This window comes from Scyliorhinus canicula, chromosome 1 (assembly GCF_902713615.1).
Source record: "Scyliorhinus canicula chromosome 1, sScyCan1.1, whole genome shotgun sequence".
Taxonomy (NCBI): domain Eukaryota; kingdom Metazoa; phylum Chordata; class Chondrichthyes; order Carcharhiniformes; family Scyliorhinidae; genus Scyliorhinus; species Scyliorhinus canicula.
In genome coordinates, this window is record NC_052146.1 from 119,307,150 (window position 1) to 119,334,634 (window position 27,485).

The 27,485-nt window shown below is 48.6% G+C and overlaps 1 protein-coding gene across 3 annotated transcripts in view; it reads left to right on the top strand.

The window, feature by feature from the left end:
* The window catches only part of LOC119966780 (arf-GAP with SH3 domain, ANK repeat and PH domain-containing protein 2-like), a 173,167-nt gene extending 145,948 nt beyond the window's left edge, over positions 1-27,219 (top strand). The window contains exons 22-28 of one of the 3 annotated variants that reach the window (XM_038798766.1): positions 9,760-10,003; positions 11,032-11,136; positions 14,232-14,370; positions 16,822-16,883; positions 21,324-21,433; positions 23,161-23,283; positions 25,789-27,219. In XM_038798766.1, coding sequence (XP_038654694.1) covers positions 9,760-10,003; positions 11,032-11,136; positions 14,232-14,370; positions 16,822-16,883; positions 21,324-21,433; positions 23,161-23,283; positions 25,789-25,863 — 858 coding nt within the window. In that variant the 3' untranslated portion in view covers positions 25,864-27,219. Of the gene's footprint in view, positions 1-9,759; positions 10,004-11,031; positions 11,137-14,231; positions 14,467-16,821; positions 16,884-21,323; positions 21,434-23,160; positions 23,284-25,788 lie in introns of all 3 variants that reach the window. The other 2 variants (XM_038798761.1, XM_038798770.1) reach the window with 2 other exon arrangements.
* Positions 27,220-27,485: the final 266 nt, after the last annotated feature.

A 27,485-nucleotide genomic window follows, 5' to 3' on the forward strand; every position in this document is an offset into this window, starting at 1 on the left:
GGCTATGACCAGCAGGACCACGATGCCAACCTCAACCGATTTCTCCAGACGGCCCAGAAGCGTAACCTCACATACAACAAGGAGAAATGCGTTTTCCGCACAACCAGACTAGCCATCCTCGGCTATGTCGTGGAAAACGGAGTCCTGGGTCCCGACCCGGACCGTATGCTCATTGTCCCAAGGCCGTCAAACGGTGCTTGGGATTCTTTTCGTATTATGCCCAGTGGGTCCCTCAGTATGCGGACAAAGCCCGCCCACTCTTTAAGGCCACACTTTTTCCCCTGTCAGCTGAGGCTCGCCAGGCCTTCAACTGCATCAAGGAGGACATCGCCAAGGCTGCCATGCGGGCGGTGGATGAATCCGTCCCTTTCCAGGTTGAGAGCGATGGCTCAGAGGTAGCTCTCGCAGCCACTCTAAATCAGGCGGGGAGACCAGTCGCATTTTTCTCCCAAACCCTCTCCGCTTCGGAACTTCGACACTCCTCAGTCAAAAAGGAATTGTGGAGGCTATTCGTCACTGGAGGCACTACCTCGCAGGTAGAAGGTTCACCCACATCACCGACCAAAGATCAGTTGCCTTCATGTTTGCAAAGGGGCAAAATTAAAAATGACAAAATTCTGAGGTGGAGGATCGAACTCTCCACCTACAAATACGATATTATGTATCAACCGGGGAAGCTCCCAGATGCCCTGTCCCGCGGGACGTGTGCCAGCGCACAGAGCGACTGCTTAAAAGCCATCCACAATGACCTCTGCCACCTGGGGGTCACCCGGCTCGCCCACTACATTAAAGCCCAAAATCTGCCTTTCTCCACCGAGGAGGTAAAAGCCATCACCAGGGATTGCCCGATCTGCGCGGAGTGCAAACCACACTTCTACAGACCAGACAGGGCCCACCTGGTCAAGGCTTCTCGGCCCTTTGGACGCCTTGCTATCGATTTCAAAGGGCCGCTCCCCTCGACTAACAGGAATGTGTACTTCCTGAACGTCATAGACGAGTTCTCCCGTTTTCCCTTTGCTATCCCGTGCCCCGATATGACCTCCCACACAGTCATTAGGGCCCTGCATAGTATCTTCACCCTGTTCGGTTTCCCCAGCTACGTACACAGCAACCGGGGTTCGTCCTTTATGAGCGACGAGCTGCGTCAGTACCTGCTCGGCAAGGGCATCACCTCGAGCAGGACTACCAGCTATAACCCCAGGGGGAACGGGCAGGTGGAGAGGGAGAATGCGACGGTCTGGAAGACCGTCCTACTGACCCTCCAGTCCAGGAATCTCCTGATCTCCCATTGGCAAGAAGTCCTCCCCGACACGCTCCACGCTATTAGGTCCCTCTTGTGTACCGCTACCAACCAGACCCCTCACGAGCGGCTCTTTATTTTTTCCAGGGGCACTACCACGGGGGTTTCGCTCCCGGCATGGTTGAAGACACCGGGCCCAGTGCCCCTCAGGAAGCACGTCAGGGCACACAAAACTGACCCCCTTGTAGAGAAAGTGCTCCTACTACATTCGAACCCCCAGTACGCCTTCGTAGAGTTCCCTGATGGCCGTCAGGACACTGTATCCCTCCAGGACCTAGCACCTGCAGGATCGAACCCCCCCACTACCACCTCCAAGGTACCCCTCACACTACATCCCACCCAACTCGCCCCCCACGCCCCCGTACCTACCAGTTCGCTACATTTTTTTTCGCGCACCTGCGCCAGCTAGCTCCCAGTCGAACCAGATGGGTACGAAGCTCAGGCGGAATCGCCCCCAGAGTCCACCATCGTACCCCAACCGACGGTGCTCACCCCGGAGCTCCGCCGATCACAGCGGACAACTCGGCCACCGGACAGACTCAATCTGTAAGCCACCACCCCCGGTGGACTTGATTTTTTTTACAGGGGGTGAATGTGGTGAATCACAGTAGCGTAATTCGCACTGTATTACACATGTTGTACTGTGTCTCTGTAAGCTCGGCACACAAGCAGTTGCACTGCTCTGCCACTAGGGGGAGATGCACTGGAAGTGTACGGGAGTTTGTACTGGGCTCCACCCTTGGCTCCACCCACGGCGCCTCCCCCTAACTGGAAGTATAAAGGTTGATGCTGAGAGCCTGCCTGCCAGTTCATCTGGAGTTCATCTTGTCACAGGCAGGCTCTGTTGTAAGCGATTAAAACCACTGTTCACTTCTAACCACGTGTCGCGTGAATTGATGGTCTCATCACCTCCTATGATGTATCATTCTATGATGCTCTCTGACTGTATATTAGGAAAGAGAAAGCTCCCCTGTGGGTCTGAGTTGGCCAATGCGCTGAACCATATGCAGCAGACAAGGAAGTTCCAGATTTGTTTTCCCTTGTAATAGAAACCGAAAATGCTGGAAAATCTCATCAGGTCCGGCAGCATCTGTGGAGATAGAAACCGAGTTAACGTCTCAAGGCTGATATGACTCTTCATCAGGTCAGGGCAGATGTGCCCTTGTCATGACTTCTCAATGCTTGAAGTGCGACAATTGACCTGGGTGTAGAAATACAAGCAATTTGTGAATAAATCACTCCGAGGGCCCGATTTAACTAAATGGGAACAAAATCCCATAGCGAGCGAGTGTTTAGCTACATGTTTCCTGGCTCTCTCAGTGAGAAACGCGACTTGCGTTTGATAAGGGACCTCCGAGGCTCCCAAGTGACACCCCCACAGGGCCCCCCAGCTTGGCACCATCAACCTGGCAGTGTCCCTGCTAGATGTCAGTGCCACCTTGGTGTTAGCCTGGCTGGGATGCTGCAAGGTTGGCAGTGACAGGGTATCCAGGTGCCATCCTGCTCAAAGGCCATGCACCTGGGACCTCAGATCCCCTGGGAGACCCCACAAGTGCCATTCCATCTGGTCCCCGTTTGTGGAGACCAGTTTTTTTTTACAAAAAATATACTTTATGCATGAAATCTATAATAAACAGTACAGAATATTTCGAATTGTCTTGACTGTACATTTCCATCAAAGTTACACATTCCCTTGACTTTCTTTCATTCAATTGGGATGACATTACACACATATCCCTCTTTATGTTACAATCTTTCTTAAATATTTACATAGTCATGTTTCTTTTATACATTGGAGTGTTAATGACCTGGACCGAGGGGTTTTACACTGTTACCAGCCCCTCGGTGTACATTTGCTGGTAAGACCTTACACAGTGGTCTTCCCCCATTGCACCTTGGCGGCAGCTGCCCCAAACTTGAGTGCGTCCCTCAGCACGTAGTCCTGGACCTTGGAATGTGCCAGTCTGCAACACTCGGTGGAGGACAATTCTTTGCACTGGAAGATCAGCAAGTTTTGGGCAGACCAAAGAGCGTCTTTCACCGAGTTGATGACCTTCCAGCAGCAGTTGATGTTTGTTTCGGTGTGTCCCCCTGGAAACAGTCCGTAGAGCACAGAGTCCTGTGTCACAGAGCTGCTCGGGATGAACCTGGACAAATACCACTGCATCTCTCTCCAGACCTTCTTTGTAAAGGCACATTCCACAAGGAGGTGGGTGACCGTCTCATTTCCCCCACAGTCACTCCGAGGGCAGCGTGCAACGGTGCTGAGCCTTCGTGTGTATATGTAGAATCTGACGGGGAGGGCCCTTCTCACCACCAGCCCAGCTAGATCTTGGTGCTTGTTTGAAAGTTCTGGTGATGAGGCGTTCTGCCAGATGACTCTGACAGTCGGCTCGGGGAACCATCCAATGTCCTCCACAGTCTCCCTTTCCCCCACAGCCTCGAGGACATTATGTGCTGACCATTGCTTCATTGCCTTGTGATCAAAGGTGTTTTTCTTCAAAGATTTTTCCACAAGGGACAGGTGGTACGGCACGGTCTTGGAGCGTTCCGCAGCAATGAGGCCAGGGCCATCCTTCGTAACACCGAGGACAGGTAGAACCTCAGTATGTAGTGACACTTGGTGTTTGCATACCGGGCTACGCACAGCTTGATGCAGCTGCACACAAAGGTGGCCATCAGGATGAGGGAAACGTTGGATACGTTCCTCCCTCCTTTATCCAGAGGTTTGTACATGGTGTCCCTTCGGACACGGTCCATCTTGGATTTCCAGATGAATTGGAAGATAGCCCGGGTGACTGCTGCAGTGTAGGATCGGGTAATGGACCAGACCTGCGCTACGTACAGTAACACCGAGAGTACCTCACATCTGATGACCAGGGCTTTGCCCGTAATGGAGAGGGAGCGTTGCTCCCACCAGCCCAGTTTCTGTCTTACCTTGGCAATGCGCTCCTCCCAGTTTTTGGTGCATGCCCCAGCCTCTCCGAACCATATCCCCAGCATCTTCAGGTAATCTGACCTGACAGTGAAGGGGACAAAGGACCGGTCAGTCCAGTTCCCAAAGAACATGACCTTGCTCTTGCCGCGGTTTACCTTGGCTCCTGAGGCCAGTTCAAACTGGTCGCAGGCATTCAAGAGCCTGCATACAAACGTGGGATCCGAGCAGAAAACGGCGACGTCGTCCATGTACAGGGAGGCCTTGACTTGCCCGCCTCCGCTGCCTGGGATCGTCACTCCTCTTATACCCAGATCCTTCCTGATGGACTCGGCAAAAGGTTCTATGCAGCACACAAACAGGGCCGAGGAGAGAGGGCAGCCCTGCCTGACTCCAGATTTGATCTGGAACTTTTCTGATTCCCACCCATTGATTGAGACTGCGCTACAGATGTTCGTGTAGAGCAGTTTGATCCAATTGCGAATTCCCTCCCCAAACCCCATTTTGGAGAGCACTTCCATCATGTAGGTGTGCGATATTCTGTCAAAAACCTTCTCCTGGTCAAGGCTGATGAGGCAGGTGTCCACCCTCCTGTCCTGCACGTAAGCGATCGTATCCCTGAGTAGCGCGAGGCCATCAGAGATCTTCCTGCCGGGTACAGCACAGGTCTGGTCAAGGTGGATCGCTGACTCCAGAGCAGACCTGACCCGATTGGTGATGACCTTGGCTAGAATTTTGTAATCCACATTCAACAGTGAAATGGGTCGTCAATTTTGAATTTCTTCCCTTTCCCCCTTCTGCTTGTAGATGAGGATGATGATGCCTTTCCTCATGGATTCTGACATGCTGCCGTCCCGAAGCATACTCTCGTACACTTCCAGCAGGTCAGGGCCCATCCAGTCCCACAGAGCCAAATACAACTCAGCCGGTAAGCCGTCGCTTCCGGGAGTTTTACTCGTCTCAAAGGACTTGACGGCCTTTGTCAGCTCGTCCAAAGTTAGCGGTTTGTCCAGGTTTTCCCGCTCGCTGTCGCCCAAGACCTCCGTGATAGACGACAGGAAGGTCTGGGAAAGAGTACTGTCTGTTGGCTTCCGATCATACAGTTCAGCATAAAAGGATCTACTGATCCTCAGGATGTCAGACTGCGATGACTTTACAGAGCCATCTTCTTCCTTCAGGCTGCTGATCACAGAGGTCTCTCTGTGCTCCTTTTGGAAGAAGAGTGAGCACTTTTCATCCTGCTCCACGGAGCGGACTCTGGAGTGGAAGATAACCTTGGAGGCCTCCGAGGTGTTGAACGAGGCTTGCTGGCCCTTCACCTCTTGGAGATCCTCCTTGGCATCAACCCCCATCGACTGCAGCTGGAGCAAATTCTGCATACTTTTCTGAGCCTGGACATGGCCCTTGTCTCTCTCTCACCTTTTGAATGCCTTTGAGGATGAAAAACCTTTTGATGTTCCCCTTGATTGCTTCCCACCAGAGATGTGGAGACTCAAAGAAGGGTGTCACGGTTCTCCAACCTATGTAATCCCGTTTAAGTTCCTCAAGGTTCTCTGGAGTCAACAGCTTTACATTCAGCTTCCATGTCCCCCTGCCCGTCCCCTGGTTTTCCTGCAGTTGGCAGTCGGCCAGTAGGAGGCAGTGGTCAGAGAAGAACATCAGCTTAACGTCGGTGGGCCTGACCATGAAAGCACGGGACACAAAGAAGAAGTCTATCCTGGAGCGGACGGACCCGTCTGGCCGTGACCATGTGTAACGCTGCGCTCCGTCTGCAGGGTTGCTGAAGACGTCGAGCAGCTTGGCGTCCGGACGTAGGGTCCAGTTTGCTGCCGGCTCTGCCAGATTGTCCAGCCGCATCGATGATGCAGTTGAAGTCACTGCCCAGAATGACCGGCTTGGAGGTGGCCAACAGCAGTGGGAGTTGCTAAAGGACTGCCAGCCGCTCACTCTTTACGGCCGGGGCGTACACATTAATAAGTCTGAGAGGGGCGTTTTTGTATTTGACGTCTGCTACAAGGAGGTGTCCGTCCACCACCTCCTTAACGTCGGAGATGGTGAAATTGCCTCCCCGTAGCAGAATACCCAGGCCGGAGGAACGACAGTCGTTTCCTCCTGACCAGATGGATGGCCCGTGGGACCACCAGCTCGACCAGCGCCTGTAGTTGCTGAGGTGTGGAATTCCACACTCCTGCAGGAACAGTAGGTCGGCTTTCACGTTTGCTAAGTAGCCAAGTGTGGCTACACACCACAAAGTATCGTTAATGCTTCGCACAGTAATAGATGCAATTTTAAACCATTTTATAAAGGTAGATTTACCAGTCTGAGTCCAGAGTCTATACAGTTGGGTGTTCCAGCTGTTGAATGTTCCCCAGCATGCCGGTGGTGCTCGCAAACTGTTGCACAGTTGCAGGGCTGAGAAAGCTGTCCTGGTCCGCACTGGACCCGTGAACTTGACAGATGTGCATTGGAGGGGTTGTGTAGCCCTTGCGCCCATCGTGGCAGTCAGTGGGTGTTGGGGTTGCAGGCTGGTTTTCGCTTGGATTGTTGCTGCTTCTTAATTTCTGGAGCTGGTCTGTGACCTTGTTTTCAATATCCGGCGTTTGGTGGCCGTTGGCCACATTGCTATTCCCATCGACCAGAGGTTGGTGATCTCTGCGTGTTTTATTTTCTTTCCTGTCTGTGGTCTGGGGGGTCTGTGCATCCCGTTCCACATTGGTACTTTGCCTCTTTAATTGAGACCGATTCTTAGTTTTCCTCATCGGAGGAGGTGTCGGCGCTAAGGCCGTTAGCTGGAAGTTGCCGCTTTTTGCCATTCACCATGAGGGGTTTCTTCAGTTTATTTTTCTGTTTCCTCTTTCGTTTGTCCCTGTTCAGTGTTTCTCAGCGCCTTTCATTCTTCATTCCATCCTCTTCCATTGAGTCTTCCTCGTCAGATGAGGTTGGGGTTGAGTTGTCAGGGTGTGCTGGAGCCTCCACTTTTTGTTGAGAGCCCTTCTGTTGAATGTCAGCATTCTGTGCTGTGGTGCCTTTGTCGATGGAGGGTGCCTGAACCTCCTCTGTGGTTTCCTTTTTGACCCCACCGCCGATGATTTGTGCCTGCGTTGCCCCACGTTTTGGGCAGGCCCTGTAAAGATGGCCGACCTCCCCACACAGGTTACAGCACTTGTCTTCCTTGCAGTCCTTTGTCATGTGTCCCTCCTGCTTGCAGTTTTTGCAGAAGATGACATTGCAGTTGGCGGCAACATGCCCCGTTTTGCCACAGGTGCGACACACTCGTGGCTGCCCCGCATAATAGAGGTAGCCGCGATTTCCTCCAATAGCGAAACTGGAGGGGGATGTAGGATGGTTCCGTTGCCGTCCGTTCTCAGGGTCACCTTGACCTGGTGCTCACTTGTCCAGATGCCCAAGGTGTCCTTCAGTTGCACGCTGTTACTTTTCAGCTCAACGTACCTGACGAGGAACGTGAGCACATCAGACACGGGGACGTGGGGGTTGTACGTGTGCAGTGTAACAACCCAGTTTTGCTGCGACGGTAGCATGAACAGAGGCACCGCAGTCAGGATAGACAGGGGGCTCTGATTGCCTTTTTCTTTAAACACGTTCAAGAATTTGATGCAAGCTGCAACACTCTTGAAGGTGACGTCAAAATATCCATTATTGGGGAAGTTTTGCAAGCAGAAGATGTCTGTTGCTTGGAACCCGCAGCACTTGAGCAGCACCCGCTTCACAAAGTAATTCCGATCCACAGGCGATTCCTCTTCCGACTTCTTCACTGTAACTCGTACAGTGTCCCCCCCCCCCCCAGCCTGGTGGTCGGGATGCAGCTGCAGCCATAGCTCAAACGTTGAATCTTAACTGTACCGGCGTTAGGCCTAAACCAGAGGCTTAGACCAGCATGGCGATCCATCAATAGCAGCAGAGCTCAAACATTTCTTCTTCAATGTCTTCAATCCCTCCGTGTTCTCCAATCCACGATCGACATCGAAATCCTCAGCTTCCCTCGATCAAGTGGACACTTGATCTGAGCCAAAAGGCCGAGAAGCGATTTGTGGGGACCAGTACCAAACGGCTGCTGATCACAGTACTGAACGACGCTCACCCAAAGTCTTTGGGGCAAAGGAGATTGCTCCCACACCTCGGGTGCTTTGGGAAACTGCACATTAAAGTGAGGCTAGCTGTCTCGTTCTAAATGCAGATTTGCTAAATAGTGATCCAACCCACAATGGATGGAATTTACATCGCAACATCATGTGAGATCGCGTTCGATCTCGCAAGGCGTTGCGAGCCAGGTAGATCCCGGGAGCGGAGACTCGGAGCTTTTATCGACCATGCTGTGCAGGGGCGAGCTGCTTTTTGGGCACAGCGTGGCCATTGAAGAGGGCTGCACTGTCAGAAGTGCTGCCTTTCAGAGGAGATATTCCATTTATGCCCAATCTGCCCTACATTATTGGCCGTAAATTGTCTCAGGACATCTTGATATTGTAAAAAGTTGCGGTATAAATTTAAATCTTTCTTATACAGGCCTTTGGGAAGAATGCAGCATTTCTCAACTTTTTTTGGTTGCAGCCTTTCCAATCTAAGCTTTGCTTTAAATGAGCAGGTGCTGCCCTCGTGTGGCAAGTTACTGTCACAGTTCAATTTCAGATGATAGGCTTGAGATAAGTGTGGAAGGAATGAATGATTTTAATGGTGTGGCTTGTTCCACCAGTTTGCTTTCCCCTTCTATGCTTTCCCTTCCCTTCCCGGTTATTATAATCCAGGTATTGTCCAAAATTGGAAAATACCTTTTGCAATAATTGATGAAGGATTCTAAGAATGAAAATGTCTTGGAAGCGGTTTGTGGTTGTGATGATGGCATTGGGCAATTTTAGGGATTTCTGAATTACTTTAAAGGGCTGATTAGCTTTCCTCGTTTGTATATTGAATGTGCGCATTAAGGGATTCACCTTAGCTGAGATCTGTGGGCTAGACTAGAGTGACTAGAGGAACCTTGGTGTAGTATTGAACCAAAGTGTGTTGAAATATTGGGAACTGATGGGGGTGGGGGAAAGGGATGGTAAAGTTGATATTAGGATGCATAAAAGTCCACTTCACCCTGTGGTCAGTGTCTTAACTGAGTCAGGTTTGTGGGTTCAAATCCCATTCCAGGATGAGCATTATAAGATAGGCTTCAGTGTTGTACTGAGGGAGCACTGCACTGTCAGAGGCGCCATTTTCACACCTGACTTTCATTCAGTGCATTGACTACTTCATTGTATTGATGTTACTATGATATACTCCCCTCTCAACTAACAGTACAAACTGTTCCTACGTTCCGTTGCTGTTGGTGAAATCTTCCTGATTGATCTCAAATTGACAATTATTGCACCTTGAACAGAAATATGAACCTTGCGTGCCAAGCAGTTTGAGATGCAACGGTGTATAAATACGAGTCTGTCTTTGAGCTCAGGCTGTTTGCCACTAATCACTGTGATCACTGCACTCACCATAGTTTCTGTATCTCTTTTTTGCTCTCCCCTTTCAGGTGAGTCCATTACAAAAGTCATTCAAGTCCATTGGTCAACTCTCTCCTTCAAACGCTTCCTTCTCGTCTTCACCATTTGTGAACAACAGCCCCTCTGGCTCCAAGAAGGAAAGGTGGAGCTTCATCAGCTCCAATATTGTCAATGAGACTTACGGGGCAGTGGTTCTTCCTTCCAAGGTGCCTGCTAATTCTCCACCCAGCAACACCACACCACCACCACTTCCAGTCAAAACCTTCACCAGGGGTGAGTGCTCAACGGGAATAGTCAGGAATGTTGACTTGGAGGCGGGGAGGATGGAAGCAGGAGGAGGAAGGAGGAGAGTGTGGAATTGGATAGGACACCGAGTTTTTTAAAATCATGGGGACCTGAGTTATCTGCCTCCTGACTGCGAGGGAGCCAAAGTGAAATGAGTTTGGCCAGTGAAGGGCATTGCAAAGTGTTTAAAGCACAGAAACTGGCCATTCGTCCAAACAGGTCCATGACTGTGTTAATGCTTTCCGTGAGCCTCTTCCCATCCCTCTGCATCTAACTCAATCCGCAGAACTCTAGGATGGGGCAGGAGTAAGCCACATGGTCGCTCAAGCCTGCTCATTATCCATTGGTCTTAGTCAATCAGCTACATTTCTCACCCTACCCTCATGCCCCTTGACCCCTTTAATGTCCAAAACTCATATCCATCTTGGTCTTGAATATGCTCAACATTTGAGCATCCACAGCCCTCTGGGGCAGAGAATTCCAAAGATTCCCCTTAAGATTCACCTTCTATTTTATTCGCCCTGGTGTACTTATCTAACATCTCCTTGAATACGTTCTTGCTAATCACCACATTTACCCCTGTGGTACTGAGTTCCACATTCTTTGGGAAAGGAAGTTTCTCCTGATGTCAGATTTATTAGCGGTTAATGATTTGTTTTATAAATTTAGAGTACCCAATTATTTTTTTCCAATTAACGGGCAATTTAGTGTGTTCAATCCACCTACCCTGCACATCTTTGGGTTGTGGGGGTGAAACCCACAGCAACACTGGGAGAATGTGCAAACTCCACACGCACAGGGACCCAGAGCCGGGATCGAACCTGGGACCTCGGCGCCGTGAGGCAGCAGTGCTAATCACTGTGCCACCCTGCTGCCCCGATTAGCGGTTAATGTTGATAGTATTAGGTTGAAATGTAATAAATATTTGGAGTGGTATAAACACGCCTCCTCGTGTTTAGGCTTTACAATGTTTGATGTAGAGGATTCATAGAATCACATGGCATTTCTCCCTGTAGCCGGGTCCATAGATGGACAGAACAAGAGATGTTCCACATCTCTCGGGAATGGTCCTGTACTCCCACCGTCCCCAAGCCATGGGATCACACCTGTTAAAGCTGCAGGTAAGCTGGTCCTTTCACTTCAGTCTTTTGCCTTGTGCTAATCAGGGAAATACCCAGAAGGAAAAACCAGTAAAAATGGGGAAATACAAAAACTGGTCCAAACTGCTTTTTTCTCCTGGGTACCTGCAGGGCTTGTGGAGTGGGTGGAACATTTTTGAACTAATAAAATACTTGCTTTTAAGATCTGGAATTGAAGTCTTTCTTCCAATTTACTGTGGTCTTTCTGTGCTCTAGCCCAGAGGCTAGGCTGGGCCCACTCCTAGGCCCAGTGCTGAGCCTGGAAGTTAGGCTCGGCCTGCTCCTAGGCCTGGTGCTGAGTCTGTAAGTTAGGCTGAGCCCACTCCTTGGCCTGGTACTGAGTCTGTAAGTTAGGCTGAGCCCACTCCTTGGCCTGGTACTGGGTCTGTAAGTTAGGCTGGGCCCACCCCTTGGCCCTGTGCTGAGTCTGTAAGTTAGGCTGGGCCCACCCCTTGGCCCTGTGCTGAGTCTGTAAGTTAGGCTGGGCCCACTCCTTGGCCTGGTACTGAGTCTGTAAGTTAGGCTGGGCCCACCCCTTGGCCCTGTGCTGAGTCTGTAAGTTAGGCTGGGCCCACTCCTTGGCCCTGTGCTGAGTCTGTAAGTTAGGCTGGGCCCACTCCTTGGCCCTGTGCTGAGTCTGTAAGTTAGGCTGGGCCCACCCCTTGGCCCTGTGCTGAGTCTGTAAGTTAGGCTGGGCCCACTCCTTGGCCCTGTGCTGAGTCTGTAAGTTAGGCTGGACACACTCCTTGGCCCTGTGCTGAGTCTGTAAGTTAGGGTGGACACACCCCTTGGCCCTGTGCTGAGTCTGTAAGTTAGGGTGGACACACCCCTTGGCCCTGTGCTGAGTCTGTTAGTTAGGCTGGACACACTCCTTGGCCCTGTGCTGAGTCTGTAAGTTAGGCTGGGCCCACCCCCTGGCCCTGTGCTGAGTCTGTAAGTTAGGCTGGGCCCACTCCTTGGCCTGGTACTGGGTCTGTAAGTTAGGCTGGGCCCACTCCTAGGCTCGGTGCTCAGCTCCAAAGTTAGGCAGCGTCCAAGCACTCCCTAGACTCTATGTCAATGCTGGTTGCTGGGAGTTATGGCTTTTAAGGACATGGCTCCATCAGAAGTGAGCACCAATTTTATACTCTTGGTGCCAGAGAAACAGAGTTATCAGAGTCATAAATGTTTACAGCATGGAAACGGGCCTAGATGGTCCATGTCACCCAGTTCCTATCACTAAGCTAGTCCCTGCATTTGGCCCATATCCCTCTATACCCATCCTGCCCATGTAACTGTTTAACTGCTTTTAAAATTGTACCCGCCTCTACCACTGCCTCTGGCAGCCCGTTCAGATACTCACTGCCTTCTGTGTGAGGAAACCTCCCCTCTGGTCTCATTTGTATCTCTCTCCTCTCACCTTAAACCTATGCCCTCTAGTTCTAGGCTCCTCAACCTTTGGGAAAAGGTGTCGACTGTCTACCTTATCGATGCTCCTCATTATTTTATATCCTCAATAAGATCACCCCTAAGCCTCCTATGCTCCAGGGAAATAAGTCCCAGCCTATCCAGCCTCTCCTTATAACTCAGACCGTCAAATCCTGGTAGCATTCTAGTAAATCTCTTCTTGTACTCTTTCTAGTTTAACAATATCCTTTCTATAATAGGATGAACAGAACTGAACACAGTATTCCATTTGTGGTCTTACCAATGTCTTGTACAACTTCAACAAGACGTTCCAACTCCTGTATTTAATATTCTGACCAATAAAACCTCACGTGCTGAATGCCTCCTTCACCACTCTGTCCATCTGCTACTCCACCTTCAAGGAACTATGAACCTGTATTACTAGATATCTTTGTTCTGTCATTGTCCCTAACTCTCTACCATTAACTGAATAGGTCCTGCCCTGATTTGATCTACCAAAATGCATCACCTCACATTTATCCAAATTTAGCTCCATCTGCTGTTCATCGGCCCACTGGTCAAATTGGTCAAGATCCTGTTGAAATCTTATATAACCTTCTTCACTATCCACTATGCCACCAATATTGGTCTCATTTGCAAACTTACTAACCGTGCCTCCCACATTCTCATCCAAATAATTTATATAAATAACAAATAACAGTGGACCCAGCACCGATCCCTGAGGCACACCGCGGGTCATAGGCCTCCAGTTTGAAAAACAACTCTCCACAACCACCCTTTGGCTTCGGTCGCCAAGCCAATTTTGTATCCAATTGGCCACCTCACCCTGGATTCCATGGGATTTAACCTTTTGCAACAACCTACCATGCAGTACCTTGTCAAAGGCCTCGCTAAAGTCCATGTAGACAACATCGACTGCTGCACCGCCCTCATCTACCTTTTTGGTTCCCCCTTCAAAAAACTCAATCACATTCGTGAGACATGACTTTCAGGTCGATGACTTTCCCATTAACAAGAAATATTTATTCTGGGGCACGATGGAGTTTATTGACTGTAATATCCCACACGTGGCCTACGGGGTGGAAATACTTGTCTTTCCCGTGGCTCCTTGTGGAGATAGAGCTCCCCCACTACGGGAGACTCTCCTATGTCCTTACCAAACAGACCCAGTCCTGCTCCTAATAATTTCTGGGTTTGACCATTTCAAAACTGAGATTGACTTTTTTTTTGTTTGTTGGGTGCAATATCCAGAAGGAATAAAATAGTGAAAATGGCGAAACAAGAATACTGGTCAAAATAGTTTTTTCCTATTGAGGGCGGAAATTAAGGAGTGAAATCAGGAAGCAACTTTTCCTCACAAAGGTTGATGGGAATCTGGAATTTTCTCTTCCAAAGGAAGGATTTGGTGGTCACTTGGAGCTATCGAGACTTGAGATTGGTCAGTTGTGTTTTGTTAGGTGAGGGTATTAAGGGTTACAGAATAAAGACTGGCAAAAAAGGGCTAAAATGCAGATATGACATAAAATATGACAGCTGAACGGCCACTTTCTAATCCGATGGCTTGGAAGATGTATTGAATGTGCTATAAGATTGCTTGGAATGTACGGTCATCAGGTAAGAGAATCTGAATCTGCGAAAGATGCCAATGCCACTCTTTATTTTTCACCCAGGACGTCCAGATCTGCCTTGGCGACATTCCATTGGTGGACCAACAGAGATCTCGAACTCTCAGACCAAGTCAAACTCTCAGAACAGATTATCCCATCACTGGGGCACCCAGGCACCGGCTGAATTTCCGGACAATAGGAGGCAAGGGTCATTGAGTGAAATACCCGTTCAGACCATGGAGCAGCACCATCCTCCCACTCACACAGTGGCACTGCCAGAGCTGCCACCACCAGTGAGGTAGGATGCAGCCGCCACCCCACCCTCCCACTTGACTGCAGTCACCTGTTGCTCCCGAGCTTCATCTCAGCTACAGAATCTTAACCGATTCACACAATGGTGGCCCGTGTAGCTTTTATGCTTACTTGCATACAAACATATGAATATGCAAACACAGAGGAGGCGGAGGAGGCCCTTTGGCCCATCGAGTAAGGTCCACCATTTAATGAGATCATGGTTGATTTGATAGAAATTTGAAATCTGAATTCCGCCTTGCCCTTTACTTAGCATGAACCTATCTGTCTTAAAAATATTAAAAGCCTGGGCAGCACGGTGGCGCCAAGGTCCCAGGTTCGATCCCGGCTCTGGGTCACTGTCCGTGTGGAGTTTGCACATTCTCCCCGTGTCTGTGTGGGGTTTTCCCCCACAACAATAAAAAATGTGCAGGGTAGGTGGATTGAACACGCTAAATTGCCCCTTAATTGGAAAAAATGAACTGGGTACTCTAAATTTAAAAAATAAATAAATATTAAAAGCCCCTGCTTCCACCACCTTTTCATTTTCTTTTTTCCTGTGGACTACAAGACTTTCCTGTTTTTATGGACAGACCATCAAACACTCCCATCGGGCTGAATGCTGCTAATTATTTTGCTAATCACAAATGCACCGGGCAGTATTCTCCGCTCCTGATAAAAATCGGGATGGCCGTCGTGAAATCGGCCGAGGTTCACGACGGCCTCGGGGTCCGCTCCCCGCACCTAATTCACCCCCATCCGGGGGGCTAGGAGCGGGCCCCCGTCGTTCCCAGCCGCAACCTCGTCGCGCCGGAAATGACGCGGAAACGGCGCTTTTCTGATGTCATCCGCGCATGCGCGGGTTGCTGGTTCCAACCCGTGCATGCGCGGATGACATCAGCACGCAGACGGCACGGACATGCGCGGTGCCGTCTTTCTCCATCGCCGCCCGGAAAGATGTGGCGGCCTGATCTTGCCGGGCGGCGGAGAGGAAAGAGTGCGTCCGTTTTGGACGCTGGCCCGATGATCGGTGGGCACCGATCGCGGGCCTGTCCCCTCCCGAGCACAGTCGCGGTGCTCCCGTCCAAATCGGGCCCCTAGATGCCCCAATCGGGCATCTGGCGCCCGTTTCACGAATGCAGCAACCAGGTGTGGTTGCTGCCGTGGTGAAACGGACGTGAAGGGCCAGCCGCTCGGCCCATCGGGCTCAGAGAGCGGCGATTTATCCGAGCGGGGGGGGGAAGAGAGGGGAGAGAATTGCTGGGGGTGCCAGGGGGGTGTAAAAAATGTCGGGGGGCCCTCCCACGATTCTCCCACGCCACGTGGGGAGCGGAGAATTCCGCCCACCATTGCTGTAATGTCGGCTATATCGAGGCAGAAACCAAGAGCCCACCAATCAATCGTTTGTACCTCATTAAGGAGCAGTTATTAATGACAAGTGTGGAATTCAATGGAAGAGACTGAGGCAAGATTAATTGATCTCTCTGTGAAAGAAGGAGTGAGGAGTCACTTCTATCCATCGCTCCCGCTCAGCACGCATTATCGTGCGCATAGCTGCTGACAGGGGGTGATGTGAGGGTTATTGCAGCTCTTCACATTGTAAATGTGCCCATTGCAAGTCATGTTTCTGCTCCCAGGGCTGCAGAACCTTGTTGGCTGGGAATGGATGTCAGGAAGAACTGGGTTTGATTCCTCGTTATCTGGTTTTAGTGGCTGAATTGTTTTTCAAATTGGGCCCAGGACCTTGCGATCCTTGCAATCTCGTTACCCCGACCCAGGGAATGTCAGTAAAATGTAGAAATGGTCTTCCATTCGTACGGGACATTCCACCCAGACCAGCAGGAACCTGTCAGGTTACCAGAATGCAAGATTTATGCCAGATTTTGTGTGTATATAGCGACTTTGAACTCTCCTTTTGAAGAGCCCTGGGACACAGACGTAACGTTTGACAGCAAGCCAAATGGATTAGGACAAATAGCAACAAGCTTGCTCAAAGAGCTTTTTTCTTGAAGGGGAAATGGTAGAGTCGTTTAGGGAGGAAATGCCACATTTAGGATGACAGCAGCTGAAGGCATATCCACCAGTGGTGAGACTGGTTTACAATTGGGGATGCCTAGGAGGTCAGAATCTGGGGGGGGGGCTCTTGAGATCTCTGAGGTTACAGAGGGGGACAATGTCATGCAGCAATTTGAACGCAAGGTGAGCATTTGAAAACATTGCTGAACCAGGAACCAATGTTAGGGCACTGAGAACAGGGGTGATGAGTGAATCGGACTTTGTAAAGTAGTCTGTGCTGGGATCGCTAACAATAAAACATCACCATTTCTTTTTCGTAATTGAAAAATAAATCCTTGTTTTGCAGCCCAAAATGTACAACGTTCACCAGGAAACCCAGTGGAAATGAGGGAATCAAGAAGCCGAGAGGTATGTCACAACCTGAACTTGGAGTGAATGCCTAGCTAAGGAACATCTTTGTTGTGTACCTGGACAATATCAAGACTTGGGCAGATGGTGTCAAGTTACATTCACACCACATAACAGAGGATCTAACCACCACCCCTTGACATTCAATGGCATTACCATTGCTGAATCCCCCATAATCAACATCCTGGGGTTACCATTGATCAGAAACTGAACTGGACTAGCCACATTAATACTGTGGCTACCAGCGCAAGTCAAAGGTAGGAATCATACGACAAGCAACTCACCTTCTGACCCGCCAAAGCATGTCCATCATCTAAAAGGCACAAGTCAGGTGTGAAATGGAATACTGTCCACTTGTCTGGATGAGTGCAGCTCCAACAACACTCCAGGAGCTCGACCCCTTCCAGGAAAAAGAACAAAGAAAAGTACAGCGCAGGGACAGGCCCTTCGGCCCTCCAAGCCTGCGCCGGCCATGCTGCCCGTCTGAACTAAAATCTTCTACACGTCCAGGGTCCATATCCCTCTATTCCCATCCTATTTATGTATTTGTCAAGACGCCCCTTAAACGTCACTATCGTCCCTGCTTCCACCACCTCCGGCAGCGAGTTCCAGGCATTCACTACCCTCTGTGTAAAATACTTACCTTGTACATCTCCTCTAAACCTTGCCCCTCGCACCTTAGACCTGTGCCCCCTCGTAATTGACCCCTCTACCCTGGGGAAAAGCCTCTGACTATTCACTCTGTCTATGTCCCTCATAATTTTATAGACCTCCATCAGGTCGCCCCTCAACCTCCTTCGTTCCAGTGAGAACAAACCAAGTTTATTCAACCGCTCCTCATAACTAATGCCCTCCATACCAAGCAACATCCTGGTAAATCTCTTTTGCACCCTCTCTAAAGCCTTCACATCCTTCTGGTAGTGTGACAACCAGAATTGAACACTATACTCCAAGTGTGGCCGAACTAAGGTTCTATACAGCTGCAACATGACTTGCCAATTTTTATACTCAGTGCCCCGGCCAATGAAGGCAAGCATGCCGTATGCCTTTTTGACTACCTTCCTCACCTGTGTTGCCCCTTTCAGTGACCTGTGGACCTGTACACCAAGATCTCTCTGACTGTCAATAGTATTTAGGGTTCTACCATTCACTATATATTCCCTACCTGTATTAGACCTTCCAAAATGCATTACCTCACATTTGTCTGGATTAAACTCCATCTGCCATTTCGCCGCCCATGTCTCCAAACTATCTAAATCCTACTTTATCATCTGACAGTCCTCATAGCTATCCGCAATTCCACCAACCTTTGTGTCGTCCGCAAACTTACTAATCAGATCAGTTATATTTTCCTCCAAATCATTTATATATACTACGAACAACAAAGGTCCCAGCACTGATCCCTGCAGAACACCACTATTCACAGCCCTCCAATTAGAAAAGCACCCTTTCATTGCTACTCTCTGCCTTCTATGACCTAGCCAGTTCTGTATCCACCTTGCCAGCTCAGTCCTGATCCCGTGTGACTTCACCTTTTGTACCAGTCTGCCATGAGGGACCTTGTCAAAGACCTTACTGAAGTCCATATAGTCAACATCCACTGCCCTGTCTGCATCAATCATCTTTGTGACCTCCTCGAAAAACTCTATCAAGTTAGTGAGACACGACTTCCCCTTCACAAAACCGGGCTGCCTCTCACTAATACGACCACTTGCTTCCAAATGGGAGTAGATTCTGTCTCGAAGAATTCTCTCCAGTAATTTCCCTACCACTGATATAAGGCTCACCGGCCTATAGTTCCCTGGATTATCCTTGCTACCCTTCTTAAACAAAGGAACAACATTGGCTATTCTCCAGTCCTCCGGGACATCACCTGAAGACCAAAGATTTCTGTCAAGGCCTCAGCAATTTCCTCTCTTGCCTCCTTCAGTATTCTGGGGTAGATCCCATCCGGCCCTGGGGACTTATCCACCTTCATATTTTCAAGACGCCCAACACCTCGTCCTTTTGGACTTCAATGTGACCGAGGCTATCTACACACCCTTCTCCAGACTCAACACCCACCAATTCCTTCTCTTTGGTGAATACTGATACAAAGTATTCATTTAGTGCCTCACCCATTTCCTCTCCCTCCACATATAGATTCCCTTGCCTATCCTTCAGTGGGCCAACCCTTTCCCTGGCTACCCTCTTGCTTTTTATGTACGTGTAAAAAAGCCTTGGGATTTTCCTTAACCCTATTTGCCAATAACTTTTCGTGACCCCTTTTAGCCCGCCTGACTCCTTGCTTAAGTTACTTCCTACTTTCCTTATATTCCACACAGGCTTCATCTGTTCCCAGCCTTCTAGCCCTGACAAATGCCTCCTTTTTCTTTTTGACGAGGCCTACAATATCTCTTGTTATCCAAGGATCCCGAAATTTGTCATATTTATCCTTCTTCCTCACAGGAACAAGCCGGTCCTGAATTCCTTTCAACTGACATTTGAAAGCCTCCCACATGTCAGATGTTGATTTACCCTCAAACAACCGCACCCAATCTAATGTTCTTCAGTTTCTGCCTAATATTGTTATAATTAGTCTTCCCCCAATTTAGCACATTCACCCTCGGACCACTCTTATTCTTGTCCACCAGCACTTTAAAACTTACTGAATTGTGGTCACTGTTCCCGAAATGCTCCCCTACTGAAACTTCTACCACCTGGCCGGGCTCATTCTCCAATATCAGGTCCAGTTGGACTATCTACATATTGTTTTGAGAAGCCCTCCTGGATGCTCCTTACAAACTCTGCCCCGTCCAAGCCTCTAGCACTAAGTGAGTCCCAGTCAATATTGGGGAAGTTCAAGTCTCCCATCACAACAACCCTGTTGCTTTTACTTCTTTCCAAAATCTTTCTACCCATCTGCTACTATCCCCTAAAAGCAGCCCACTTCATTGCACCCCCTTCTACAAACAATCAAACCCTTCACCACCGACGAACAGTGGCAGCCATGTGTACCATCTGCAAGATACACTGCAGTAACTCATCAAGGTTCCTTACACAACACCTTCCAAACCCATGGCCACTACAATCTGGAAGGACAAGAGCAGCAGATACCTGGGAACACCTCCAGCTGGAGGTTCCCAAACAGGCCACTCACCACTCTGACTTGGAAATATATCACTGCTCCTTTACTGTCGCTGGGGCAACACCTGGAATTCCCTCCCTAACAGCACTGTGGGTGCACCTACACCTCAAAGACTGCAAGTTCAAGAAGGCAACTGGCCACCACCTTCTGAAGGGCAACTAGGGATGGGCAATAAATGCTGGCCTAACCAGCAATGCCAACATCCCGTAAATTAATTTTAATGCTGTTCGGGGGGGGGGGGGGATACGACCCCGGGGGGGCCCCCCACGGTGGCCTGGCCTGCGATCGGGGCCCACCGATCTGCGGGCGGGCCTGTGCCGTGGGGGCACTTCTTCCTTCCACGCTGGCCCCTGTAGGGCTCCGCCATGGCCGGCGTGGAGAAGACACTCCCCACCCTGCGCATGCGCCAGAATATGCCGGCCGGTCTGCGCATGCGCTGAACCACGCAGGCCATTCTGCGCATGTGCTAACTCGCACAGTTCCTTAGCTGGTGCGGCGCCAACCCCTCCGGCACCAGCCTAACTCCCGGAAGGCCGGAGTGGTTTGCGCCGTTTTCCGTTTTTTACGCCGGTGTCGGGCCATCGTGCTGATTCGGGAGAATCCCGCCTTACATCTTCCAGGAATGAGGGAGGGGATGGAAAGATGTTCTCAAACCCAACAACTTTAATATCAGTATCTTTCCCTTTATTTACAGCATGATAATGGGGAAGAAAGCCAGATATTCGTCCTCAGCTAAGCAGTGACTCTCTGACCCATTTAATCCATATATGGACGTGCATCCATTTTCTTCCTCACTCTTTTCACCAGCTTTCCAGCAAATGAGGCAGTTTAAGATCAGACTCCTGGAAAGGAGGAGGCACATGCTTAGCCATTAGTATCAGACATTACATCAAATCAGCAGCCATGTTAAATCCAAGCTCGCAGAGTCAAGTAGTCTGCTGGGTGACATTTTTGTAAGTTAGCAGGAGATGCTTTTTGTGATGTTTTAAATTGTATTCCTATTTTTTTTAAGTTAGCTAATGTTTGTCCCCCACCCTCACCGTAGTCAAGCAGGTTACATTACGAAGAATGCACCTTCTGAGATGTTTAAATTATACCTGACCTCGGAAGCAAAGCAGTCAGGCCTGGGTCGTACTCATGTGGGAAAGACCAGAGACAGTATGCCTTTTCAAAGCAGGGCAGAAGTCTGACAAATGGGATCGTTCTTTCAGCGAGCTGGCACTTGCGTAATGGGCTGAATGATCTCCTTGTGTGCTGTGTGATGCCATTAAAATAAATAATGTTCCTGCCTTGTTTCCCATTTTCCAATAAAGGGGAATACCTCTCGCCAACGGGCTCAAATTCCAGGAGTCGAGAAGATGTCTATATTGTTCCGTCGAGTTCCAAACCAATCCCAGTACCACTGCCAAGGAGGTCCGTTGGGGTGAGTTTTTAAAAAAAATTAATTTGGTGTCCCCAATTCTTCCCCCCCCCCCCCCCATTTAGGGGGCAATTTAGTATGGCCAATCCTGTACATCTTTGGGTTGTGGGGTGAGACGCACACAAACATGGGGAGAATGCGCAAACTCCACACGGACAGTGACCTGGGTTCGATCCCAGCCCCAAGTCCTCGACGCCGTGAGGCAGCAGTGCTTACCACTGCGTCGCCCTGGTTGGGGTGAGTTGATGGTGACCTCTTTCAGTGTGGTTTCACTGCATTGGTTATTACACAAGCAGGAGGCAAACCACAAAGCGTGCTGACAAAGCCCAACACCATTAGTTTTATTGTGTGTGTGTGTGTGCACCGGTGTTTTTATCTATATGCTTTACTTAGTCAGGAGGCCTTGTGGCTCAGTCGGTGGTATTTGTGTCTCTGAACCAGATGCTCCAGGTTAAAGTCCCACCTCACGATTTGTTGCCCATGGATGCAGAACTCATGACGAGATGCTCCTGCTATTCCTTCCACCAGCACCACCACACCCCTTCCCCACACTATTCAGTGAAGGGAAAAACAAGTGTGTGAACATAACAAACCAAAAGCTACCTAGTCTAATCCAATCCTCCTCTCCCATATTATTGTACTCAAATCACTAATGCCCAGAGTAAATCCTAGCAAATGGAGATCTGATACACTCCCAACGTAGGGTTTAGAAACACAAGGAAGTTGTGTTATGTCAAGGCCTGGATTAATAACCCACATGTGGGTCAAAATGGGCAGCATGGTAGCACAGTGGTTAGCACTGTTGCTTCTGGGGCTGGTTTAGCTCACTGAGCTAAATCGCTGGCTTTTAAAGCAGACCAGGCTGGCCAGCAGCACGGTTCGATTCCCGTATCAGCCTCCCCGGACAGGCGCCGGAATGTGGCGACTGGGGGCTTTTCACAGTAACTTAATTGAAGCCTACTCGTGACAATAAGCGATTTTCATTTCATTTCATTTCACGGCGCCAGGGTCCCAGATTCGATTCCCGCTTGGGTCACTGTCTGTGTGGAGTCTGCACGTTCTCCCGGTGTCTGCAGGGCTTTCCTCCTGGGTGTTCCGGTTTCCTCCTATAAGTCCCGAAAGGCGTGCTACAGTATTAGGTGAATTGGACATTCTGAGTTCGCCCTCCGTGCACCCGAACAGGTGCCGGAGTGTGGCGACGAGGGAATTTTCACAGTAACTTCGTTTGCAATGTTAATGTAAGCCTACTTGTGACAATAATAACTATTATTATTAAATCACAGCATTTAGAGTTTGAGAATTTGAATTCAATTGGGATAAAATAAATAAATGTGGAAATGAAATGCCAGTGTCCAAAAAGTGACCAGGGAGCTGCCAGATTGTCTTTAAAACATTTATACCCCTGAAGGCGAAGGAAACCTCTATCATCATGTCCATGCCTGGATCTAAATGTGGCTCCAGTTTCACACCAATTTACTTGACGCTAAGTTGCCCCCTGAAGTATTTTTAAGAAGCCACTTGGTTGCATAAAGTTACTTCTTGCTGTGGTTCAAGAAGGTAGCCTAACGCCATCGAGTCAAGACAGCTAGCGGCTGGACAATAAATGTCAACTTTGCCAAATCCCCCAAATGAATAATAATGAGAGAAACCTTTTGTGATCTTGTGTCGCCAAATACCTGTGTATTTGGGATGTGGATTGGGTGCGCCATTTCAATGTGTTACTTCCACAGGTGAAGCTGAAGCAGAAGAGAGTTAAGGCCATCCTGGACTGTATAGCGGACAATCCCGATGAACTGACCTTCACCAAGGGGGAGGTCATTATTGTGACTGGGGAAGAAGATTCGTTTTGGTGGGTGAGTAACCTGCCTTTCCAAAAACTCGTCCTGCTGTTGAATAAACTTTGTAACGCCCACAGGCTGTTCGGGGCAGAGGCAATGTAGGTGAGTAGATTCCTTCAATTCGAGGGGATGTCTTCATCTTACACCTTGCATTCCGCACATCAAAGACCTGAATTTATAGTGTCTTTCAGAGCGCTTCACAGAAATGTTATCACAAAAATTCAATAGTGAGCTAAATAAGGAGATGTGTGCTACAAAATGGCGCAAGTAGCTACTGAACAGATTCAGCCAGCTGCCATCAACTATACCCAATCTATGAACCATTTGGCTGAGTGTAGTTTTAGACAGGTGGTGAAATAGGCATCTTTTTTACGTCTTAAAAAAGGAGAGGGGTTAAGGGATGGTATTCCAGAGCTTCAGGCCTGAGCAGTGGAAGACATAGCCACTAATAGTGGAGGAAAAAACATCAGATGGCCAGAGTTGGAGGCTAATTATTTTGTCAATAGAAAGTAGAGAAAAACTTGCACTTACTGGTGCTTTTCACAATCTCAAAATGTCCAAAAGTGTTTTCTAGACAACTAAATTTTTGAAGTGTGGTCACTGTAAGGTGGGAAATGTGGCAACTAATTTGCATACAGCCAGCTCCCACAAACATCTATGAGATAAATGATCAGAACTTATTGTACTGGGGCGGCATAGTGGCAAGCATTGCTGCCTATGGCGCTGAGGACCCGGGTTTGAATCCCAGCCCTGGGTCACTGTCTGTGTGGAGTTTGCACATTCTCCCCGTGTCTGTGTGGGTTTCACCCCCACAACCCAAAAATGTGCAGAGTAGGTGGATTGGCCATACTAAATTGCCCCTTAATTGGAAAAAGTGAATTGGATATTCTAAATTTTTTTTAAAAGAACTTATTTTACTATTGTTTGTTGAGGGATCAATATTGGCCAGAATTCAGGGAGAACTCTCCTGCTCTCTTTGAAATAGTGTCATGGAATCTTTCGTGCTGTTAGGTGAATTGGCCATTCTGAATTCTCCCTCTGTGTACTCGAACAGGCGCCGGAATGTGGCGACTAGGGGCTTTTCGCAGTAACTTAATTGCAGTGTTAATGTAAGCCTACTTGTGACAATAAAGATTATTATTATTATTACCTGCGACGACATACAAGCCTTTGTTCAACGTCTCATCTGAAAGACTGATAGTTAGTTTTCACATCCAGGCTCCTCAGGTACAATTCTGCAGGTGGTGCTGTGACCAACAGGCCATTCTTGTGTGTGGCTTGATTGCATGTGTCTGTCGGACCCGTGACAATGAAGCACGTCTCAGAGCAGCTCAACCATATTCTTGGCCAATCAGTATCCTGGGGGTTATCATTGACCAGAGACCAAACTGGACCAGTGATAAAAATACTGTGGCTACACAGTATAGAAGGTCAGGGTCTGGGAATTCTGTGGTGTGTAACCCCTGACTCCTCAAAGCTTGTCAACCGTAACAAGGCATAAGTCAGGGGTGCGATGGAATACTCTCCACTTTCCTGGATGAGTGCAGCTCCAACTACGCTCAAGAATGTTGACTCCATCCTGGACAAAGCAGCCCGCTTGACTTGCTACCCAATTTATCACCTCAACCATTCACTCTCTCTCCGGCCCCGGGTCACTGTCCGTGTGGAGTTTGCACATTCTCTCCATGTCTGCGTGGGTCTCACTCCCACAACCTAAAGATGCACAGAGTAGATGGATTGGACATGCTAAAATTGCCCCTTAATTGGAAAAAAAAATTGGGTATTCTAAATTTATTTTAAACAAACATTCACTCCACCACCGATGCACAATGGCAGCAGTGTGCACCATCTACAAGTTACACTGCAGCAACTCACCAAGGTTCCTTCGACAGCACCTTCCAAATCCACCACCTCTAGCACCCAGAAGGCCAAGGGCAGCAAATGCATGGGAACTCTACCACATGCAAGTTTCCCTCCATTCCATACACCATCCTGACTTATAACTATATCAGCCGTTCCTTAACTGTCACTGGGTCAAAACTCTGGAACTCCATTCTTAACAGTAATGTGGGTGTTCCTACACCAAATGGAATGAAGCGGTTCAAGAAGGTGGCTCACGGACATCTACTCAGGGGTGAGTAATAAATGCTGCCATTGCCAGCAACTCTCACATCCCTTGATGAAAGAATAAAATAACGATTGTGACTAGGAACTTTGGCCGTTTCTGTTTTTCTTGTTTTCGTTTGCCTTTTCTATTCCAGGGTCCTGAGGCTAATTTTGGCACCCCTATTGCCATCTGGCTGGGAATTGAGTTTCACAGCTCTTAGTCTGCATGAACTCAGTGTTGAATTGAACTGTGCTATAGTGACTAAGTCCATATAGCTCATTGGAGCTATTTCAGTCAGGGATTAACAGACGGAAGCAACATGGTAGTGTTTATCTCCAACCTTTAAGGCAGTAATGAATTGCTCATTAGCTGTTGTAACTAATTTTAATTGCTCAAATCTGCTCATTTTGCAGGTTGGACATATTGAAGGAGACAAGTCGAAGGCAGGAGCCTTCCCAGTCGACTATGTCCATCTCTTGTCCGAATGACCAGGTCACCACCTTCTCCAGTGGAAAGACTTTGAAGCCGGTGAATTTTGCAAACTACTCAGGAGGCCTGCCTGAAAGTGTGGGTTTTCCTGGTCAGTCTTGGGATGATGTTGGCTGCCTTTCCACAGGATGCCAGCTTCACTACTGGGTTTCAGTCTGATTACAAGATGCCCTTTGGGGAACTTCGAAGATCTTATTGTTATTGCTATCATTGGGGAACCTTCATGTTCTGGCTGAACTTGAACCAGACTTTGAAACTGATTGAGCGATGGCCAAGCCTCAACCTACAGCGACCAACTTCTTTTTACTATTTAGCAGCCATTCCTTTTGGTGCATCTTGATTTGTAAAATTGCCATGAGCTAATTATTTAAGGGTTGGCACAATTGAACAGGGGCATTTGCTGCCTTGCCTGAACAACACATTCCACAGAGGTGGGCTGAACACTGGGTTGAGGATTAGGGTGCGAATGTTGTAGAATTCCCAGGGTTTTAAAAGGTGAGGACCCTGAAGGATGAACCAATCTTTGCTGAGGATATGGATGCATATTTGTTAATGTGTGACTGATGCAGGCTCCATGCACCTAGATGGATCAGAAACCTGCAACTCCCTACCTATAACGTATGGACTGCAGTAAGCCAAGAAGGTAGCTCATTACCACCTTCTCAATAGAAAGTAGAGGTGGACGTTCATTTCACAAGAAATAATTAAAATTAATAAGTAAAGACTGGGGAAAATATGATGCAGAGACTGAATGTTTATTGCATGCTCAATACAAAACGAGAGATGAATGTTATTTGGGGGAGGAACGGGTAGGGTTAGTGGTGTATGGGCTGAATGTTTATTGAAAAGTTGAATTCTAATATGTGGATTGAATGGTCCATTGTACAGTGTAAGAATAGGAAGAGAAGGGACTTCAGTTTAGGAAAACTGTAAATACAACAATTGAAGTTAAATGTTTAATACGATCCACTGACTATCAAAAGATCTCAACTGCACTACAATGCCTGGAAGCTACAGGAGCCTTGCTGAAGGTAGAGTTGTTTGGGGCAGTTGATAGCTTGTGTGTGGAAGCAAAGTGACAGAGAAGAAGACCACTGCACAAGTGTGCATTCTCGCCATTCTGAAATTCTACTTTTTAAACAGTATAAACAGCTATGCAAACTGGAACATTTTGTTGGAAGAATTAAACATTTTACTGTGGGGAAAATTCCAGTGTCACCTTTATAACCAGTAAGTTTTGTTATTTTGTTCATTGAAAGGACCTGTATATGACTCGAGGAATCTCTGCAATGTCTTTATTTTTATGATTAGCCTGTTCAAATTGGCAGTGTTTAAATAAATATTGTCAAAACGCTGCCTTATGTGGAGTCATAAATTGGACTGTGAAAGGTCTTTGAGGTTGATGGATATGGCTGGAAGAGTGAATGGGGGATGCGTGAGATATGGTGGTGGGGTGGGCAAAGAGACGCATCGCCTATCTCCTTTCATTCTCAAATCCCACCGTCCACTCGGCTAATAAATCTCCTGTCCTGGATTTCAGCAAGTTATCGTGCTCAAGTGAGAGGCAAAATTTTCCCAGAGTGGGGTTTGTACAAAAATCGTAAAGCATTTTGTTGTAACT